This window comes from Ornithorhynchus anatinus, chromosome 6, assembly GCF_004115215.2.
Source record: "Ornithorhynchus anatinus isolate Pmale09 chromosome 6, mOrnAna1.pri.v4, whole genome shotgun sequence".
Taxonomy (NCBI): domain Eukaryota; kingdom Metazoa; phylum Chordata; class Mammalia; order Monotremata; family Ornithorhynchidae; genus Ornithorhynchus; species Ornithorhynchus anatinus.
Window position 1 is genome coordinate 27,482,384 of NC_041733.1, and position 23,310 is coordinate 27,505,693.

Consider the following 23,310-nt stretch of genomic DNA (forward strand, 5'->3'; position numbering starts at 1 on the left):
TTATTACGAATGAATGAATGAATGAATGGGAGGGGAGGGGAGGGGGCGGCCCTGCGGCGGGGCCTGCGGTTCGTCCTCCCGTCCAGGAGGGGGAGCGAGGCGCTACGTCCGGTTCCCCCCTCCTCCAGGCCGGCTGGGGGACGCTCTGTCCCTCCCTCCTTCCCTCTCGCCTGCCTCTGTCTGTCCATCATCGGTCGGTCGCTGGGTGGGCGGTTGTCGGGCCCGGTCCGGGCTGGGATCGCCGTCCTTCCTCCTTCTCTCCGCCTTTCCCTCTTCCCCTCCTTCTCTCCGCCCTCCATGGCCGGCTGCGGGCCTCCGGGCGGCGCGGGGAGCAGCGGCGCTGGGCCCCCGGGGCGCCGGGCTTAGTGCGGCGCGGAGGGTCCGCGGCCGCCATGGCGGAGGCGGCGGGCTCGGGGGGCGGCTCGGGGGCCTCGGGGGCGGAGAAGTTCTTGTCTCCGGACGAGGCTTTCCCGGCGCTGGGCCCCCCGCGCGGAGCGGGCAGCCTGAGCGAGGAGCCGGGCTGCCTGGACGTCAGCGACTTCGGCTGCCAGCTGTCGTCCTGCCACCGCACCGACCCCCTCCACCGCTTCCACACCAACAGGTAAGGACCGGCCCGGCCCCTCCCCAAACAGCCTTCCTTTTACCGACCCTTCCCCACCCTCCTAGCTCCCCCCTCCGGACCCCTGCCCCCCCTCCAACCCTTCTCTGCTCTCTTAACCCCTGCCCACCTCCCTAGCCCGCCTTCCCGACCCCTCCCTCCTTGCCCACCCTCCCAACCCCTGCCCACCTCCCTAGCCCACCCTCCCGACCTCTGCCTAAATTCCTAATCCCTCTCCCGACCCTTTCCCTCTCTCCTAGTCCACCTTCCCGACCCCTCCCTCCTTGCCCACCTCCCTAGCCCAGCCTCCACCCTCTGCCCACCACCCTAGCCCATCCTCCCAACCCCTGCCCATCTTCCTAGCTCCCCTCGCGACCCTTCCCCTCTCCTAGCCCACCCTTCCGACCCCTTCCTCCTTGCCCACCCTCCCAACCCCTTGCCCATCTTCCTAGCCCACCCTCCCAACCCCTGCCCATCTTCCTAGCCCCCCTCCCGACCCTTCCCCTCTCCTAGCCCACCCTCCCGACCCCTTCCTCCTTGCCCACCCTCCCAACCCCTTGCCCATCTTCCTAGCCCACCCTCCCAACCCCTTGCCCATCTTCCTAGCCCACCCTCCCAACCCCTTGCCCATCTTCCTAGCCCACCCTCCCAACCCCTGCTCATCTTCCTAGCCCCCTCTCCCCCCCTTCCCCTCTCCTAGCCCACCCTCCCGACCCCTTCCTCCTTGCCCACCCTCCCAACCCTTGCTCATCTTCCTAGCCCCTCTCCCGACCCCTCCCTCCTTTGCCCACCCTCCCATCCCCCTGCCCACCTCCCTAGCCCAGCCTCCAACCCCTGCCCACCTCCCTAGCCCTTCTCCTCCTTTCTAGCCCAGCTTTCCAACCTCTGCCAAGAAACTGGAGAGGCAGCAACCCGGAGCCCGGTGCCAGGCCACCACTCACTCCTTCAAGGTGCCCCCGCCCCCCCACCTTGCTCCCTCCTCTGTGGTAGTGGAGAGAAACCGAAGCTTTTCAGTGTCTCTGTTGCACCAAACGGTAAACCCTTTGGGGACCCTCTAGTGTGCTCTCCCAAGTGCTTAGTACAGCGCTTTGTGCACAGTCACCGCTCAATATCTACTATTAATTGGGCCTGCAGCTATAGTTTGCTCATCGCTAGGAGACCCAGTTAAAGTACTTAGAGCTACCCAGGTGATGCCCAAATGCAGCGTCTTTTTACTGTCTTGAAAATAGATTGTGATCCTTTGCCCCTGTTGGAGGGTGCTTTTTTCCTGGGGTTTGCCTTTGCTTTCTGTGGCCTGTATTATATGATTTTATTTTAACCTGCTCTTTAATTTTAATTATAAGATAGGCATATATTTTTCTTGGCACTTGGCCCAGAAGAAAAACATTTGCCACTTAAACCATTTTTTCCTCAAACCACATTAAAACCTGCATTCGTGCTTAGGCTTGCGAATGTATTTTTGATCAGATTTTTACACGGTATTGGTCACTTGTGCTTTTAGTCTTTTTCTGTTAGACTGAAGACAAAATATATGGTGGAAGATTAAAGAATGTTTCCTTGAAATTTAAGTACTAAGAACACTTTTGGAAACAATGATATTTATTTTTGAGTTTGTCAAAGTGAGGGAGCGTGGCTCAGTGGAAAGAGCACGGGCTTTGGAGTCAGAGGTCATGGGTTCAAATCCCAGCTCGGCCACTTGTCAGCTGTGTGACTGTGGGCAAGTCACTTAACTTCTCTGTGCCTCAGTGACCTCATCTGTAAAATGGGGATTAAGACTGTGAGCCCCACGTGGGACAACCTGATTCCCCTGTGTCTACCCCAGCGCTTAGAACAGTGCTCTGCACATAGTAAGCGCTTAACAAATACCAACATTATTATTATTATTATGCAAAAAGAGGGCTCAATTTCTAGAGATTTGTCTTGTTAGACATTTTTTCTAGGTAATCTTTACTGTCCTTGGATAAATATGTTTATATATGTACATATGCACACACACCCTATTAAACTCTTGCTCATCTAAATATCCACTTTCCTCCTCCTTATCTACTAGAGAGAGATTATAATCTGCTAGATTATATGCTCGTAGGGGTCAGGGATCATGCATTTATATCATTAAAACATTTAATCTGTTCCCCTTGCTTTTAATTTCCCAATTTTAAGTTGCCCTGTGGCAGCTGCTTGGATATCCGGTTATTGCTCACTCCCTTAAAATGTCCCAGCCAAAGTAGTTATGTTGCGGTGAGCATAGCTTCAATGTAGACGACTAAATTTGTTCCAGGACATCACTGCTGGTGATCCTGCCTTGTGATTCAATGTTGAGTAGGGCCCATAAATGATGCTGGTAGAAAGCCTCAAGGAACCTGGTGAGGCATTGATGGAGAGGCTAGATCTCAGTCACAGAGCAGGATGCACTGTAGCAATATAGCTCTACATGCCTAAACATGGATTTGGAGCCTTATTCATTGTCAGTCATATTTATTGAGCACTTATTGTGTGCAGAGTGCTGCACTAAGCACTTAGGAGAGTACAACATAACAATAACACACACATTCTCCACCCAAAACAAGCTTACTCTCTAGAGGGGGAGACCTATTAAGATAAATAAATTACTGATGTGTACATAAAATGCTGTGGTGCTTGATGGGGGCGGTGATGAATAAAGGGGGCAAGTCAGAGTGATGGAGAAGGGAGTTGAAGGAAAGGAAAAAAGGGCTTAGTCAGGGAAGGCCTCTTGGAGGAGATGTCTCTTCAATAAGGCTTTGATGTTGGCAAGAGTAATTATCTGTCAGGTATGAGGAGGAGGGCATTCCAGGCCGGAGGCAGAACATGGATGAGAGGTCAATTATCAACTGTGTTGGAATGAACTCTCCTAAGCACTTGATTCAGTGCGCTGCATACAGTAAGCATAAGCACTCAATAAATACCATTGGTTATAAATGTATGTGCATAAGTGCAGAGGGTAAGGGGAGTATCCAAGTGCTTAAGGGGTACAGACCCAAGTTTATAGGTGTTGCAGGGGGATGGTGAATAGAGAGGGGAAATGAGAAATTAGACAGGGAAGGCTCTTGGAGGAGATAGGATTTTAGAAAGGTTTTGAAGATGGAGAGGGTGGTGGTCTGTAGAGTATGACGGGGAGGGATTTCCAGGCCAAAGGGAGGGCATGGTTAACAAGTTCATTCAATCGTGTTTATTGAGCGCTTACTGTGTGCAGAGCACTGTACTAAGCACATGGAAAGTAGAGACAATCCCTGCCCAACAACGGGCTCACAGTCTAAAATCGGGAAGACAGCAAAACAAATAGTTGAGATAGGTGAGATCATGGTACAGTGAGTTCAGTGTTAAGAGGAGTAAAGTGTGAGGACCTGGATGTAGTACATTAGCGAAGGAAGTAAGGTTGGATGGGGAGAGCTTGAGTGAGTGCCTTAACACCCAGGGTAAGGCCCTTCTATTTGATGTGGAGTTAGATGGGCAACCGTTGGAGGTTTTTGAAGAGTGGAGCGACCTGGACCAAGTGATTTTTTTTCATTTTTATTTTTTTGGAAAAATGATCTGGTCAGCAGAGCAAACTATGATTTGGAGAAGGGAGAGACAGGAGGCGGAAGGACAGCGAGGAGTAGTCAAAGCAGGATGTGGTAAGCACATGGATCAGCATGGTAACAGCTTACAGTCTAGAGCTGGGAACACAGACATCCATACAAATGAATTACAGATATGTACATAAAGTGCTGTGGGGTTGGGAGTGGGGAAGAACAAAGGGAGCAAGTCAGGGTGACCCAGAAGGGAGTGCGAGAAGAGGAAAGCGGGGCTTGGTCTGGGAAGGCCTCTTGGAGGAGAATGTGCCTTCTATTTAGGTATATTTTGTTTGGAGACGTGAGCAGATCACTTCCCTTCTGAAATGCCCCATCTTCTCTTCTGGCTACCTACAGGGAAGTTGTAAGTGTTAATCGAATAATGTCCTTAAAGGGTTTTGCACTCCTTGAAGAATTTTCCACAATTCTTATTTAATGTAGGGTTTATGTTGCTGAACAAACCTCATGGTCAGGAAGCAGAGTAGCTTAGTGGAAAGAGCACAGGCCTGGGAGTCAAAGGACCTGAGTTCTAATCCTGGCTCAACTACTTGTCTGCTCTGTGACCTTTGGCAAGTCACTTAACTTCTCGGTACCTCAGTTTCCACAACTGTAAAATGGGGATCAAATCCTACTCCTTCCTTCTTAGACAGTGTGGGACAGGGACTCTGTCTATCCTCATTATCCTGTGTCTACCCTGATGCTTAGTACAGTGCTTGGCACATAATAAGGACTTAACCAACGTCTTAATTATTAAAAAAACAACCACACATTTCTCTCTGCAGGGTACATATGGTTTAACCAGAACCACATACATACACTCAACCCTTCTTTCCAATATCATGATCACCCTCTATTCAGGTATGCACGCATGTTGTCCGAAGAACGTGCTCTAATTCCTAATGGCATTTTATCAAAAAATGTGTAGTAAAAACATGCATTATGTAAGAATTGGTTGTAGTAGTTTCTGTTTCACTCTAAGTCATCACTAAATCCTGTCAGTTCTACCTTCACAATGTGACTAAAATCCACCCCTTCTTCTCCATTGACACGGCTACCACATTAATACAGACACTTATCTTTTCCTGCGTTGATTGTTATACCAGCCTCCTTGCTGACCTCCCTACCCCCGTCTCTCCCCACCCCAGTCCAAACTCCATTCTGCTGCCGGGATCATTTTCCTTCAAAAACATTCAGACCATGTTTCCCCACTCCTCAGGAAACTCCAGTGGTTGCCCATCCACCTCCACATCAAACAAAAACTCCTCACTATTGGCTTTAAAGTACTTAGTAATCTTGCCTTCTCCTACCTGACCTCACTATTCTCGTACCAAAACGCAGTCCACACACTGTGTTCCTCAAATGCTTACCTTCTCACTGTACATCTGTCTCTCTGCTGACCTCTCGCCCACATCCTGCCTGTGGCCTGGAACGCCCTCCCTCCTCATATCCGACAGAAAATTGCTGTCCCCCATTTCAAAGCTTTACTGAAGACACATCTCCTTCAAGAAGCCTTCCGTGACTAAACCCTCCACTCCTCTTCTCCCATTCTCTTCTGTGTTGCCCTGACTTGCTCTCTTCATTCATCCTCCCTCCCAGCCCTGCAGCCAATACGTATATATTTGTAATTTATGTATTTATGTATACGTCTCCCCCTCTAGACTGTGAGCTCCTTGTGGGCAGGGAATGTGTCTATTGTTGTAATGTACTCTCCCAAGTGGTTAGTACAGTGCTTTTCACACAGTAAGCTCTCAATTAAATATGATTGAATGAACTGTTAGGATATCATGAATAAAACTGCCTGTAGATGCACTATAATTTCAGCATGCTTAATAGGCTGGAGAATACTGTAGCAAGATTTTGTATGTGGCAGTAGTAAAATAAAATAAATAAATGGTGGTATTTGTTAAGCGCTTACTATGTGCAAAGCACCATTCTAAGCACTGGGGGATACAACATGATAAGGTTGTCCCACATGGGGCTCACAGTTTTAATCCCCATTATACAAATGAGGTAACTGAGTCACAGAGAAGTTAAGTGACTTGCCCAAAGTCACACAACTGGCAAGCGGCGGAGCTGGGATTAGAACCCAAGACCTCTGACTCCCAAGCCTGGGCTCTGTCCACTGAGCCACGCTGGGGGTGGTCTCACCCTCTAGACTGTAAACTGGTTGTGGGCAAGGAATATATCTGTTTTATTTTGTACTCTTCCGAGCTCCTAGTACAGTATCTTACACGCAGTAAGCACTCAATAAATATGATTGATTGCTACTCTTTAATAATCAGAGAAGCAGCGTGGCTCAGTGGAAAGAACTCAGGCTTGGGAGAAAGAGGTCATGGGTTCTAATCCCAGCTCCGCCGCTTGTCAGCTGTGTGACGTTGAGCAAAGTCAGTTAACTTCTCTGTGCCTCAGTTACCGCATCTGTAAAATGGGGATTAAAACTATGAGCTCTGCTTCGGACAACCTGATTACTTTGTATCCCCCCCCCAGCGCTTAGTGCTTTGCACATAGTAAGTGCTTAACAAATACCATCATCGTATTCATCTATAATGCAGAATATTTGACAATTTGTTGTTGTTAGAATAGATTTATATTTTAAAGGGATTTAGTATTGAAATTTCATTTTGAACTTACTTTCAGAAAGTCATGCTATTAACCCTGAATGGGGTTCATATTGTACATGCTAATTAATACATTAATTGTAATTAATAGAGAAGCAGCATGGTGTAATGAAAAGAACATGTGCCTGGGAGTCAGAGGACATGGGCTCTAATTCTGGCTCTGCCACTTGTCTGTTGTGTAACCTTGGACAAGTCACTTAACTTCTCTGTACCTCACTTACCGTACCGTAAAATGAGGATTAAATGAGGAGTGAGTAGGCTCGCTCCTATTTAGATTGTGAACCCCATTTGGGACAGGGACTGTGTCCAAACTGATTAATTTGTATTTCCCCCAGCGCTTATTATAGTGCTTGGCACATAGTAAGCACTCAAGGACTGTAATCAATATCTTAATGCTGGCAAATCCTTAATTGAAACCTTGCTAGTGGGCACTATATCGTTAGGATGTCGTAATGAAGTATATACTCCTCGGTACTTCTTATTCTTTCATTCTCCAATATGTATGTGACTTAAATTACTAGGTATGAAACTATAGAAACTTTTAGAAGTCCCTGTTGTTCCAAGTCTTTTCAAGGACAACAAAGAGCCAAAGTGTAGAATGAACCAGTGTCTAATTTCTTGACCTCCCTTCCATGTTTCTTCAACTTTGCTGCTTGCAGAATCAGCCAAGGTGGTGCCTGTCCCCTAAATAATGTTCTCACGGTTTCAGAAGATTAACATTTAAGCTTCATGTTATAAAATTCTGTTTTCAGTAAGTCTTAAGTCCATTATAAATTTTGCATTTTTTTTTTTTTGCAGAGCCTGTATTCTTTGAAGTGTCATTGGTATAAATTAAGGTCTTTCCTTCCTTTTTTGATTTCCAACATTTTGTTCATATCCGCTTCAAAATTTGTGATTTGTGAGAATTCAAGAAACAGTCTTTAAAGATAATTTTTTATTCTAATCTTTTGAGAAGATGAATTGTCAATCTGTTAAGCAATGGCGGCTTTATTTGTAGTGCTAAACATCACTTCATTTGAATTTTTTTCTTAATCTTTTCTCAAAAATGTTGGCAGAAGCCTTTTACAAGCAGTTCTGATTTGGGGCCCTCTCACTCTCATTTTATACTGTGTTCTCAGGGGAGCATAGTGGCTTATAGATGACTTCCAAATCTCCATCTCCAGCCTTGGCCTAATCCCCTGCTCTCCACTCTCAAATTTCTTTTTGTCTTTAGAGCATCTGCACTTAAATGGCCTGCTGATAACTTCAACTTTATATACTTAAAATGGATTTTCTCATCTCTCCACTTAAACTCTCTCTCCTGCTCAGCTTTCTCAGTAATGTCAAAAGCATACTTTTCCTTGTTCTTTAAGTTAGTGATCTTGGTGTCATTTTTGATTACTGTTTCTCATTTGGCCCCTACTTTCAGTCTATCCTTAATTCTGTCATTTCTCTCCTTGTATTTCATGGATAATAATAACTGTGGTGTTTGTTAATCACTTACTATGTGCTCAGTGCTGGGGCTGATACAGTATATGCAGATTGGAGACGGTCTTTGGCCCTCCTGGGCTCACAGTGTAAGTAGGAGGGAGAATAGGAATTGAATCCCCACTTTACAGATGAGAAAATTGAGTCACGGGAAGATGAAGCGACTTGCCCAGTGTCAAATAGCAGGCAGACAGACTGTAAGCTCGTTGTGTGCAGTGAACGTATCTACCAACTCAATTTTATTGGTAAAGTAGTAAAGACATCTTCACATGATAAGTGCTCAATAAATACAAATGATTGACTGATTGAACACCTACTGTGTATACATAGCACTTTTTTGAGTTTGTTTAGACTGTAAGCTCTTCTGTCGTATAGACGGTAAGCTTCTTTGGCACAGGGCAACATGTCTGCCATCTCTGTTGTATCGTGCTCCCCAGAGTTCTTAGTACAGTGCTCTGTACAAGGAAAATAATAAATACCATTGGTTAATTGTTTAGGAGGATACAGTAGAATTAGTAGGCATGATCCCTGCTCTCAAGAATCTTATAATCTTTGCAGATGGGGAGGGGGATGACACTAAAATAAATTACAGGAAGAAGGAAGTAATAGAGAATAAAGATATGTGCATAAATACTGGGTGGTGATGAGTACCTAAGTGGTGCAGAAGAGCTGAAATGGCAGCTGGAGGAAATGAGAAATCAATTGAGGAAGGCCTGGAGGAGATGTGATTACAGAACGGCTTTGATGGGAAAAATAGTAGTTTGTCAAATGTGAAGATGGGAAGAGACCTGAAGACATTTGGAGGTACTGGTAGATATCTAGAAGTTTCTCAGTTATAAAAAGTATGACTTTATGAGGTCAGGATTCCAAATTCTTATGGCGAACCCAATCCAAGAAATATTTAGGATCCATGGAAGAGTGGGATTCTCAGCTGTCACCCTTGCTGAATTTGGGCAGCTGTGTCTAAGGGGATGTGCCACAGCTAATCCAGGTCTAAAATAACTTTTAGTTTGTGCATTTTCATCCATTTGCATGCCATCTCACTAGTAGTGTAGAGTATCTCTGCCTTGAACTTTATCATCTGCTTTTCACCCCCTTATTTTACCAACTGTGAGTTATCCGAAGGGTCATAAAATAGCTGTTTTAGTTTTTTTTTTTTTAAATTCAGCTATCAGCCAGCTTTTCCTTTTCAGATACATCGACTTGGGAAACATGTTTGAAAAAGTGGAAAGTGTAATTTGTTTGAATCCATCATTTTCACACTTAACTGCTTTTCCCATGCTGTTCAGCCTTTATTAAAAAAGAGATTTCTTTTAATATGCTAATATCGTTCTGCAAAGTGATGGCCCCATTTGCTCCGGGATCTCCTAGGGCTTTACAAATATTAATCAAGTTTCTCAAAATCTCTGTGAGAGAGGAGATAGCTTCATTTTATAGATGGGTAAACTGAGAAGAGTTCAGTGACTAGCATGCTGTTTGGCAGTGAGTCATTGGCAAAGCTGAATATGGAAACCACACATCTTGTCTCTTTAGTCATTCGATTATAGAGAAAGACCAAGCAAGTCTTATCCTATTTTTTTCTGATACTCTTCCAACCTGCCTGGAAACAAGTCTTTTAAAAATAAGAGTTTATTTTCAGCTTGAAGAAAACCCTCCTGCAAATCCCAGAATTGAAATTAACCTTACTTCCAGCACTAGGCCCATCTTTGTAACAGGTAGAAAACTACAGATTTTATAGTTTAATACCTGTTTTTCTGCTTAGGGATGAAGTTGCTATATTTTCCTAAAGTACTTTGTCACGTTATACCCTATTTGGCTTTATGTGTTTTGCAGGTGGAACTTAACTTCGTGTGGAACCAGCGTAGCCAGCTCAGAATGCAGTGAGGAGCTGTTTTCATCGGTGTCTGTCGGAGATCAGGATGATTGCTATTCCTTGTTGGATGATCAGGAGTTCACATCTTTCGACTTATTCCCAGAAGGAAGTGTTTGCAGTGATGTCTCTTCTTCTATTAGCACTTACTGGGACTGGTCAGATAGTGAATTTGAATGGCAGGTAGGGTTTTTTAAAATTCAAAAAAAAATTATAATTAACACATAAGTAAATTGTGGTCCCCCTGGGATATTTTCTACCTCAAAGTGAATTCCTCTTGAAAATCTTGGGAAAAATAGGTTTTTAGTTTAAGAATGACATATACTACTTTATTGGATCTAGCATATTTATTGGACTCTTAATATCTTTCATTCTTCAAAGCTTTTTACCCAGCTTCATAATTTATGCTTCATATACTTATAAGTACATCATGACTGTCAGGATCTGTTGGGAGGATTAGATCTTTACATTGGGGGATCTAACTTTTTATGCTTGTCTCTTTTTCTCCTAATAATAGTTATAGTATTTATTAAGTGTATACAATGTGGAAAGGACTGGGAAAGAAATACACAGATGAGGTATGCATTTGGTCCTTGGGAACCATGGGGATCACAATCCAATAATATGGTGGTGGGGAGAAGGGGAGTTGGGGACATTAAGGCAAGACAAAAATAGAAAAGACAAAAACATCAGTTAACACAAAAGGAGCAGCAGAAGTTCAGGATCCTGTGGAATACTGATGCAAAGAAAGTCTTTGAATAACTAATCAGATCAAAATGTGGGTGTGGTTGATAGTGCTTTTCTAAAGCTGGATTTTCAGTGTTTGACTTGGTCCCCCAACCAAAGCTCAGCTTGAGTTGCATAGACACTGAAACATAGGCCACTCAAATCCTGAAATTTAAAAATATTTGTTTAAAAGAACAGTGGCTGCTTTACAGGCTGCATCAGGGTTGTGGCTATTGGTCAGTCCCAAAGGCAAATAAGTTTCTTCTGCATTTATCTTCTTCCTTTCCCTCTAGTGTTTCATTCCTAAGCTCTCTAATGCTGACCCAAGCACTGAGCAGACAGAGGGGAAAAGTGGGCTCTGAATCTGGATCCAAATCTGATCGGATTTGGCTCTCTTGGCTAGATACGATCCCACAGCCGGCACCCATCCGAATGATGGTGATGGTGTGAAGCAGCATCTTGTAGTAGATAAAGCCCGGGCCTGGGAGTTGGAAGGTCAGGGGTTCTAATCCCTTCTCCACCACTTGTCTGCTGTGTGACCTTGAACAAGTCACTTCACTTCTTGGTGCCTCAGGTACCTCATCTCTAAAATGGGGATTGAGACTGTGAGCCCCAAACGGGACAGGGATTGTGTCCAACTCACTCTGCTTGTGTCCACCCCGGTGCTTAGTACAGCGCCTGGCACATAGTAAGCGCTTAATAGATACTATCATTATTAGACTTCAGGACTGCGAACCTGCCTGAAGGATTTGATTATCCTGAATGTGGTTTGTGAAGCACAGTTTGCACTCGCTTGTCTCTGCTGCCAGTCGCGTTCCCTCTGGGACACGGAGTGCAACGAGCTTAGTAGCTTGTGCAGTCCACTGTGAATTGCATGTCAAGATTTGCTATGTCCAAGGTACTTTTAAGGCCAGAATCCCTCGGAATAATGCTGTTGGCTCTGCTATAGTGCCATAACCCAGCAGGTGATTCAGACTGGCAGCTCCTACTGCTGTACTCTCTGCTGCTGACGTTAGCCAGCTAAAGAGTCTGTATGGTATACACCCTCATTTCTTGTAACCCATGAGTTGGGTTCTTGCAGAAACCTGCATTAAGGAAAACTTGTTTTGGACTACTCAGTGTCTGAGTTGTGTGCGTGAACCAACTGTTTCTTTCCAAACCACATCACACTGTGTCCATTGTCAGAAGACTGTTCCCTAATTCAGCTATTGCCTTCTAGCCAAATTGAGTGCCTAGTATTTGTGAGAGGACAAGAAAAGTAAGAGATAGGGTTCCTGACCTTAAGAAGCTTACAAAAACATGCATTCTGGCAAAGTGGTGCTACTCACAAATGCATAGATGTTCTTGATATATATTAAAAATCAATCTCTCCTGCCCCATACTGCAAAAAACTTAAATTTCAATCCAGTGGATCAAAGGTGACACCTTTTCCATCTTTATTATGTATGTAGTTCATTTAAGATTTTTTTAATGGTATTTGTTAAGCACTTACTATGTGCCACACACTACACTAAGCGTTGGGGTAGATACAAGCTAAACAAGTTGGACACAGCCTTTGTCCCACATGGGGCTCAAGGTCTTAATCCCCATTTTTACAGATGAGGTAGATGAGGCACAGAGAAGGGAAGCAACTTGTCCAAGATCACACAGCAGACAAGTGGCAGAGCCGGAAATAGAATCCAGGTCCTTCTGACTCCCAGGCCCGTGCTCCAATCCACTAGGCCACATTGCCTTTCTAAGATTTCCATAGCTCTTAGTGGTGTTGGGAGATGTGGAGTGAATTTTTTCAAAAACTATACTCGGTTCTCTTTTTGTAACAGAGTTATTGTTCCTGACAAATACTGAACTAAGGAAAACTTCCCACTATAGTACATGTGCCTTGATCAGAACCATGCACATGTGTACAGCCTTTTTTTCCAATATTGCAACTGTGTTCTTCCCCAGTGGTTACACACTTAGAGAAGAATGTTTCTGAATCCCCTCACAGCACTCTGTAAAGAGATTGCAAAGGCAGCAAACTGAGTTAGGGAGAGGGTTGAGTATTCACCTGCTTTAGGCAGATATAAAAAGGAATCTGAAGAAAGAGCAGATTAGTACAGACACTAGGGATTAAGTCTATACTTAATGACACAGGCAAACCCACAGTAGAATAGTAAAATTGCTTTTTAGAAAAAAAATACAGACTTTTCAGTAATTTAAACTCTACTTCTCTTCCTAGCCCAAATTCAAGATGTTTTTCCTATATTGGCTTTCCAGTTTCATGGATAGTTGGGAGAAAAGTTAACTAGCAGTGTCTCTTATGTTTGTGAGTGAACACATTAATCAGTTAAGATGGAACACTAGTTATGTTTGTCCCCGTTTCTGCAACAGACTAAATGTACTCTGTTCCCAAGGATGAATGCTCTCATAACTGTGTTCTATGAAAATATTCCACATGTAATGTGGGATGTAATAATAGCGTATTATCCAAAGTTTATATTGGGATAAAATTGACAGCATTCTTTAAACATTGTTTAACCTTCTTTGATTAATCATTTCCATACTACTCCATTTTAAAATCTGATTTTCAGAAGTTCTTAAAAATTGTAGGCAGATGATTTATAAATTCCTCTAGTAAGAAAACATGAATTGCCTTGCAGACCAGGAATCTAACTTAAAAAAAAAAAGTCATTATTAGGCTTTCTGGCAGGATTCCCTTTATTTTAATTCTTCCTTCCTTCCTTTCCCCACTTCTTTTAATAATGCTTTACTATAAAAGACATACTTGATTAGACTTGCCAAGCACTGTACATTATTTTTCATTGTTTTTAGCACCTTACACAGCAAATTATGAGTGAATAATTCAGCAGTCATATTTAAAGCCTAAAGGTGTGATCTGAAATTACATCAGCTGTCAGAAGAATGAACCTGGTGAAAATCCCGCAGCCTCCAACAGAAAATGTGGAAGCAGTGTGATTCAAGTCACCCTAGTAGAGTCACATTTAATGCGTATAATGTAAATATACCAAAAATATGTCTCCTACTGAAATGCATGTTGTGGTTAAGATTTACACATCTTTATTTTATTTTACTCCTCAGATATATTCAAAGCCAATGCAAATATGCAAAACTCATATGACATACAACTTTAAAACCCAGTGTCAAAAACATTGTTTTCCTATAAATTGACAAACTCCACAGTGAAAGAAAACTCACTTAATAGGATTCTCCCTTGATCAATAATGTGTACTTACACACAACTGTTTCTTCTGAAGTATGTTTTTCCAGACAGATGCACAGAAGTGTTTCCCTAGCTCTCTAAAAAATATTCTAACCAAAATGTGTCATGACTTGTTAGAGAAGAACTACCATGCCTTGATAATGCACACTAAGAATTTAAAATGTACTATAATGTAACAGCTGCTTAAATTCTTTCATTCCAGTGGAAATGGTTTTGACTAGTGTTTTTTTCCCAAGGATCCTAGACACTTAATTTTTTTTCCTTTGTTACTTGTTCCCCTTTTTCTTATTTTTTTCAAAAAGTTTCTGCCTGTCAAGCTCTGCTCATTGATGTTCATGTTTCTTAGCATGACACTAGAAATTGTTCTAGCCATTGTCTTCTTGATTCAACTGTGTTTTTTCCCTCCACATTTAATTTGACCACCTAGTGAACTGGTTTATATTTATAATTGACAGTAAAACCGATGAACCTTAAATGAATGCATTTATAATCAGTACTGTGGTGGTGTTTAAGTTTAAAACTGTTATGTTGTTTACTCTTTGAAAGTGAAAATTCACCTCAAACTTTTAGGCAATTTATATTCAAAGATATTCATTTACGTGAGTAATTTCCCACAGGCCTAAGCAAAGTCTTTTTTTTCTTTTGGAAAATGTCATGTTGCATCATAACAATTTTTTGGTAATATTTGAGCCACCTCAAAGCTTAATTTCATAATTGCCTTGCAAGTGATTAAGTCTTATGTCTTAAACCTTTCTGAAACATTCCCTTTTCTGAATAATAGTTCTCAGAAGTAAGAGAAATCAGCTTTCTTTGGTGACGCCTCTATTTAAAACCTTCTGCCTCAATATTTATTTTTAAATTATAATAATAATAGTAATGGTATTTTATTAACTGCTTATGCTATGCATTGTGCCTATCTTGGTTTTAGATAGACACTTGGATTCCATTCCTCCTAATGCAGATTTCAAGGGGATGATGACAACAGTCCCTTTAATGAACCTGCAGAAGTGGCTTTGACCCTTCCTTCTGTGGAAGCAGTTGGGCTCTTTTGGGGCCACTCAGGGATGTGTATGTATAGAACATTTCCCTCTTCAAACCCTCCCCTCATTCTCTGTAAATGGAAAAGGATGGCCACCACACGGATAGGACTTAAATTGTATTAATCAGTAAAAATGAAGCGATAAATTGGGCAGTTTTCTTTTTTTTAATATTTCTGCAGTTCTATTTTCTGATTGACATTAGGAGGCTGAAATAATGACGCAGCTAACTGTATTCAAACTTTGAAGAAAAGCATTTCTTCAGAAAGGAGCTAAGCTTTTTAATCAATTAATAGTATGTGGGTTGACCCAAATCAATCAATATTATTTGTTGAGCACTTTCTGTGCAGGACACTGCACTAAGGGATTGGGAGAGTTCAGTAGAGACACTAGACATAATCCCTGCATTTTCTGCTTTCAGAAATGATGTTGGTCCAATGCTGGTTCTTTTTGCATGGCTTTTTACCGCTTCTGATATTTAAGAATGGAGGGGAGCTTTGAAAAGGAAACAAAACCAACCATTCATTTAGAATGAACCATACTTTTCTCTGCTGCATGAATCATTTTTCCAAAAAATTGTTCTGTACACGTTCCCACTCCTCAAAGAGCCTCCAGTGATTGCCAGTCTGTCTCCTCATCAAGCAGAAATTCCTCACAAAGGCTGTAAGGCACTCAATCAGTTCCCTTCCCCTACTTATCCTTGCTCCTCTTGCCCTTCATCCCAGTCTGCAAACTTCTCTCATTTCATGCCAACTGTTTTCTGTGCCTTGTTCTCATCACACTTTCTGTTAATCCATTGCTCTCTCCCAAAGCACATCTCCAGGAAGTCTTCCCTGACTAATCTCTCCTTTCTCTTTCCCGTTTTCCTTTCTGCCTTTGAGTCTGTTTCAGCTAAGCACTTATATTCTCGTTCCCCCCCACAGAATTTATGTACATGTGCCCTTAAATTTGACTGCCTCCCCTACCTGTAATTTATTTATTTTTATTTTTTATGGTATTTGTTAAGTGCTTATTATGTGCCAAGCACTGAACTAAGTGCTAGGGTAGATACAAGCATTTATTTTAATGTCTCCCTCTCTTGCTAGATTCTATGATCCTTGAGAGCAGAGATCAGGCCTATTATATTGTCTTACTCTCTTGTATTCTCCCAAGTATGTAATCTAGTGCTGTGCATGCAGTGAGCACTCAGTAAATACCTTTTTATTTTGTTATTTATGGAATTTGTTATGCACCTACACTGTGCCAGGCACTGTGCTAAGTGCTAGGGTAAATGCAAGGTCATCAGGTTGGACACAGTCCATGTTCCATGTAGGGCTCAAGTCAATTCCCATTATACGTTGAGCCCGTCATTGGGAAGGGATTGTCTCTATCTATTGCTGAATCGTACATTCCAAACACTTAGTACAGTGCTCTGCACATAGTAAGCACTCAATAAATACTATTGAAGGAATTTTACAGATGAGGTAACCAAAGCATAGAGGAATGAAGTGACTTGTCCAGGGTCACACAACAGACAAATGGCAGAGCTGAGATTAGAGCCCAGCCCCTTCGAACTCCCAAGCCTGGATTCTACCCACTGTGCCATGCTTCTTCTCCAACTTGATTGATTGACCATTAAAAGTGTACTTTGGCTGTTAGATTAAAATAAATTAATGGAGAGGAGTATCAGGAGAGGAGCCAATTAATCATAAATTTCTAGTTAAAACACAGAAGTTTCTGATAACTATCAGCTTGCCTGTAGCATTAATATGGCACATGCAACAATTAGTTTTGTCTCAGTCATTTCATTGCAGAAAATGAAAAGGGAAGGAAAAGAGGAGCATAAATGCTGAATTTTATGATTTTTATACTTTACTATTTTGGTTGCTTCAAAAGCCTAGCTTAGTTGCCCAACTCTTCTGATGTGAGAATGCAAATTATTCTTGAGTTATTTCTCTTGATGAATGACAGATGTAAATAGCAAACATTATATTGGATTAGTAGATACCCAGTATTCTTTGTTGATGTGGTCGAAAATCATGCTGCTCTTAGAGTTATCAAAGTTTTATTCCTTTCCTTTCTTCATGTTTACAAGTTGCCTGGCAGTGACATTGCAAGTGGAAGCGATGTTCTTTCTGATGTGATACCTAGTATTCCCAATTCCCCTTGCCTGCTTCCAAAAAAAAAGAACAAACACAGAAATTTAGATGAGCTTCCTTGGAGTGCAATGACAAATGATGAACAGGTAGGATTTTCTCCTTGTTTGTCTTTATTTTCGTGAGAGCAGTGGGTTGAAGAATTACATGCAATAAAATTATACCCAAACAAATTTAAATTCATTATATCTTTTGGTTAAATGAAGGGTGGGGGAAGAGCTTTATTTCCTAGTTTAAAAGAGGGAAAACTGAATTTTGAAAGTATGATTGAAGCATAATTAATAAAATACAATGCCTGCAGATAGCATACTGAAATAGGTTCTAGTAATGCTTTTTCTACATACTTGTTTTCGTTGATTAGGTTGAATATATTGAATACCTGAGTCGGAAAGTCAGTACCGAGATGGGTCTTCGGGAGCAGCTTGATATTATTAAAATTATTGATCCCACTGCTCAGATATCCCCTACGGACAGTGAGTTTATTATCGAGCTTAACTGTCTTACAGATGAAAAACTGAAACAGGTAAGAAAGGAAATATTGTAAATTATACACCTGAGGATGTCCTTTTGAACATTTTCTCCCTTGAAAAACTGTGAATAACAAGCATAGTCAGTTCGTAGATTATTTTTGTCTTTGCCTTTAAGGAAACATAGAGAGTTAGAAATATATTTATTTATACTTGGAGTCAGCTTAATTTATAAATGGAATGCCTAATGCTTGGTGGCCAGTACAACTGATCAGCAGTTTCCAATTATAGAAAGTCGAAACAGGAGTCTTTAACTTCAGAATAATTGCTAAAAATCACTCTGTAGCCAATATGGGGAAGATTGGATTTTGTTTGAGTAAATTGCATCTTAATTGAGCATGAAGAAAATATTTTTTCATTCGTAAGGACTCTTGCTTCTGTTTTCTTTGAGGATTTTTTTTCTTCGTCATCTTGTAAAGCAGCAAATCAGTGTGGTCTTTACAGTCACATTATCTCAAGTGGAGGCAATGTGAGGAACATGAATGTATTTTCTGAACCCTGAAGGGCAGCAATTACACATATATAATTGTCCATAACTTATCTGTCAAACCAGTCAATCAAATGGTCTTTGGCTAGCACCTACTGTAATAACAGTAATAATGGTATATGAGTGCCTGTGATATAATGCATTATATTAAGTGTCTGGAAAAGCAGTAGAAACAAAAGATATTTTCTCTGCCCTCAAGGAGCATGCTATGACATATATATATATATAAATATATATCTCTGTGTGTGTATGTTTATGTGATTATATGTGTGAATATATAAAATATACATGATATTTGTTATGCGTTTACTATGTGCCAGGCACTTTACTAAGTGCTGGAGGCGGATACAAGCATATCGAGTTGGACAAAGTCCCTGTCCCTCGAAGGGCTCCCAGGCTTCATCCCCATTTTCCAGATGAGGTAATTGAGGCACAGAGAAGTTAAGTGGCATGTCCAAGACCATACAGCAAGACAAGTGGTGGAGCCTGGATTAGAACCCATGACCTTCTGATTCCCAGGCCCATGCTCTCTCCACCACTCCATGGACTGTTAGCCCTGATGTGTGTGTGTGTATATATATATATATATATAAATGACATATGTCATTTTCAAATACACATAAAAATAATATTCTTGGATCGAAAATGCAAACTAATGCTACAACTGGAAATTAGCTCAAAGGACAAGTATTTTTAGGTAGTGTGGTAGCATGTCTTCTGAGTAAAAGAGGAATTTTTTTGCACTAACTTATACTCCTTGCAAATCAAAACCATATGTTTCAGGCTTTATGGAAATTCAGATACTACTCCATTTCTGTCATTATTTTGCTGATTGTAGAGATTAAAAAAGAAGCAGCGTGGCTCAGTGGAAAGAGCCTGGGCTTGGGAGTCAGAGGTCATGGGCTCGAGCACCCTGTAAAATGGGGATTAAGACTGTGAGCACCAAGTGAGACAACCTGATTACCCTGTATCTACCCCAGCGCTTAGAACAGTGCTCTGCACATTGTAAGCGCTTAACAAATACCAACATTATTATTATTATTGTTATCATTAAAAAAAAATCCACTCTGGAAAGGGGCCATTTTACCATACTTTCATGGAGAAAGCATTTTCTTTCTTCTCATTTTGCAGTGCCATGAGGACAGCATTGAACATCCATCTCTAATCATTTTTCCTGTGTACCATCCAAGGTGAGAAACTATATAAAGGAGCACGGGCCTCGCCAGCGTTCTGCCAGGGAGAACTGGAAGAGAAGCAGCCACAGCTGTGCCAGCACAAGTGGAGTGAGTGGTGCCAGTGCCAGCAGCAGCAGTGCCAGCATGGTCAGCTCAGCAAGCAGTAGTGGGTCCAGCGTTGGCAACTCCGCTTCCAACTCCAGCGCCAACATGAGTCGAGCACACAGTGATAGCAACTTGTCTGCAAGCGCTGCCGAGAGGATTCGTGATTCAAAAGTAAAATGTCTAATCAGCCAAAGATCTTAAAATACAAGTTTTGGTTAGCATTCCATTCAAGGTGTAAATGTGATCCTGGGGAGTTCATTATAAATAACATGTTAGCAGGCTACTACTCTCAGCAGTATTCAGAAATGAATTTCTCTGGTTAACACCTTGTAATCTTTCCTACCCCCTCCAAGAAATAGTGAGTTTTATTGGAAATGTTAAAAGGATATTAAATGGTTTTTATGTAGTCTCTTACTCCCTAGCTTTTTTTGCCAAGTAATGCAAGCGCAGTGGAATAGAGACCTAACAGCGTTGCAGTGAAACCACATATATAACTGTAGTTGTGTTCTTGGAAAACGTTGTACCTTGTGAATCAGTTCACTCAGCAGTAGGCAGTAAGACCTCAAATTTTGAGTATGGGGGCCCCTTTGGTGGGCCATAAGTTCCTGCAGACTACCTTGGGATGGGGTAGAAGAAGCCAGTCCTCACATCCGTCTGCTTCCATAAAGGTGACTTTTAAGAATCATAGCACAATCAAAGGCCCATTAATAACACTAACACTGGATGGGCCTGGGAGGCATGTGGTCCTGGGAAAAGCAGAAAACAGAATTGTTTAAAGGTGTTTGTTAAGCGCTTACTATGAGAGAAGGGAGTAAAAGTCTGTATGTGATAGTGAGAAGCAGCATGGCCTACTGGATAGAGCCCGGTCCTGGAAGTCAGAAGCACCCGGATTCTAATCCCAGCTCCACCACTTTGTTGTGTGCCCTTGGTCAACTTAACTTCTCTGAGCCTCAGTTACCTCATCTGTAAAGTGGGGATTGAGTCAATGAGCCCCATGTGGGACGTGGACTGTGTCCAACATGATTAGCTTGTATCTATTCCAGTGTTTAGTGCAGTGCCTGGCACATAAGTCCTTAACAGAGTATATTAAAATCTAATGTGTAAGTGAAATTTTTCTGTGTGTAATGAGGCTACTTCCAATTTCTATATTTTCTAGCAACTCGTGTTTCTGAGTGTTGTTGAACAGACTGTGTTAGTAATGGATGAGTTTATTTTTAGTGAATATGTATCTTTATTGGCATTAGGAATGGCAACAGAGTTTGATTGGGCCCATCTATGTGGAGAAGGTACCTGCAATCCCATAAATGCAGAGAAACAAATGAATGACATGGCTTCAGTTTCGGAGCAGACTAGTAGCCCTCACTGCCGAGGCAGTGTGGAGTTTACCCAAATGAAGATAACCTAATTTATATCTACTGTTTTATCAGGCACGTACAGTCCCCTTGGATGAAAAGTTTTTGGAAATACAGGCATTACAAGTTTTTATAACAGCTTTGCAGGATTTATTTTTCAAAAGATTTCCATTTGACTGTGGATTTTTCAATAACTTGTTGGCATCATTTATACACCAGTAGCATATTTTTATTTATCTGGTCTCTTTCTTGTCTTAACAGAAGCGGTCCAAACAACGAAAACTGCAACAAAAGGCTTTACGCAAGAGGCAACTGAAAGAGCAGAGACAAGCTCGTAAAGAAAGACTAAGTGGGCTTTTCCTTAATGAAGAAGTGCTCTCCTTAAAAGTGACTGAGGAAGACCATGAAGGAGATGTAGATGTTTTAATGTGACAAGGGTGAATTTGTCAGTGTTCTTTCTAAGCCTTAAAATATAGATTCTCATCCTTATTGTTTACATTAGCTTCTCGTCCAAGATTTTAATTAGGGCCCTGCTGATATAAAATTTTCATTCATAATCCAGGAAGATTTTGGGTTTTTTGAACTTAAATAAAACTATTACTATTATAAAATCCACTTTATAAAAAGTCTAATGCATTTTTGATTTAGAAGACTTCCCAGAAATGCTATCAGATAAGTCTGTTGATCAAAACATAGCTCAGCTCTATTCTTAAAGTTCCACTTATTTTATTCGCAGTAGCACTGTCTGTGGTCTTTTAAACAAACACAATTTTCACAGTTGCTCTCCTTAGTGGAAAAGATATTATTAAAAATGGCATTTTCAGATAACGCTGCTTTGACATAATACACTTAAGTACATCAATCCTCTTATCCTATTATTTTAAGACATAGGAAACTAGTACTCACATTTATAAGAGTTTCAGTTTTGTTTTTTGGGTGTTTTTTTTTAATGTGAAATCCTAATCCTGTTCTTAATATAGTGACTGAGGAAATGACTTTGATGTCCCTTGCATGTAATGTTGGAATAATGATTGGGAGGCAAGCTTGTAAGAATTTTAAAAAGCGTTACACTTACTCCGCATTTTCAAGAATTTTATCAAGTAAGATTTAGTCTCATAGGTTAATTTTGTTTTCATTTGGATTTTTAAAGAAATCATTAATTTTACTGCTATTTCAGCACAACTGTAACAAAGTTTTAAAAAGAATTTCAGGCATTTGTCAGGCTAATGCCTAAAAACCCTTGAAACTTCAAAATTTTGAAGCAGAAAACAAGAAATAATGCATGTCTAAGATAGGTGACTTGTAAGGACCACATTTTCAAATATTGCCACCAAGAACATACACTCAGGAAGTTGTATGTTGATATACACTTGTAAGGTAGTTTGAAGTGATGCAGTTTTCTCTTTTGATGCTGTTATAGTGAATATTAGAAATAATCTGTAGCATTTTCTAAACGCACAGAGAAATTAAGGGAGAATTATGATTTTTTCTATCAACTGATAAGCTGCTTTTTGACATTTTACATGGTTAAGGTGTGAAATATTTCTTTTTTCATGACTTTTTTTTTTTTTGAGAATCCCAGAAAATTCCCACTTAAAGGAGAGATTTAAGCATTTTTTACTTTGCCCCAAGGGGGAGACATTACAATTGAAAAGCAAAGTGAACGTTGGTATTGCAGCTGTATTATGGCCAAAATGTTTTTAAAACTTAAATGAACATAGTTTACAAAAATTGAAAAGAAATCCGCTTGCTCTAAAGGATTCATACTTGAAGATAACCCTCAGAGTTTCTCTTAACAGCAGAATCCCAGTCAAGACTGGCACCCTCATGATGTCTACAGTCATAGCAGACTGGAGTAGCAAACTTCAGGCCAAGAAGGAGAAGTATGGAATGGACATGAAAAGTTCATTATGTGCTGTTACTGCTGCATGCAGAAGCACAGTCCTAGAGAATGGCTGATGGGAAAGAGCACGGGTTTAGGAGTCAGAGGTCGTGGGTTCTAATCCCGGCTCCGCCACTTGGTCAGCTGTGTGACCTTGGGCAAGTCATTTAACTTCTCGCTGCCTCAGTTACCTCATCTGTAAAATGGGGATTAAGACTGTAAGCCCCAAGTGGGACAACCTGATTACCTTGTGTCTACCCCAGCGCTTAGAACAATGCTCTGCACATAGTAAGCGCTTAACAAATACCAACATTATTATTATTTTTCAAGGAAGATGGGACAGTCATTTCTTTGAGACTTCACTATAGTCATGGAGTGGTATGTGTTTATTCAGAAATAAGTTATTTGAGTATGATTCTAGTGATCCAGTTTGCATGACCTAAAAATTTATGTTACTGATGCAAAACTCCAAAACCCACATAAACCTTGTGTCTTTTTGAACTTCTAGAGTTTCTAGTCTAAAAACAGTGTTGGTGTAAATA

General features: G+C 41.3%; 1 protein-coding gene across 1 annotated transcript; it reads left to right on the forward strand.

The window, feature by feature from the left end:
• Nucleotides 1-164: 164 nt before the first annotated feature.
• FAM199X (family with sequence similarity 199, X-linked) lies at nucleotides 165-21,882 on the forward strand. Its single transcript, XM_029067814.2, has 6 exons — nucleotides 165-601; nucleotides 10,086-10,305; nucleotides 17,180-17,329; nucleotides 17,602-17,763; nucleotides 19,445-19,705; nucleotides 21,148-21,882. The coding sequence occupies exons 1-6, from the start codon at nucleotides 393-395 to the stop codon at nucleotides 21,316-21,318; spliced, it is 1,173 nt and encodes a 390-aa protein (XP_028923647.1). The 5' UTR covers nucleotides 165-392; the 3' UTR covers nucleotides 21,319-21,882.
• Nucleotides 21,883-23,310: the final 1,428 nt, after the last annotated feature.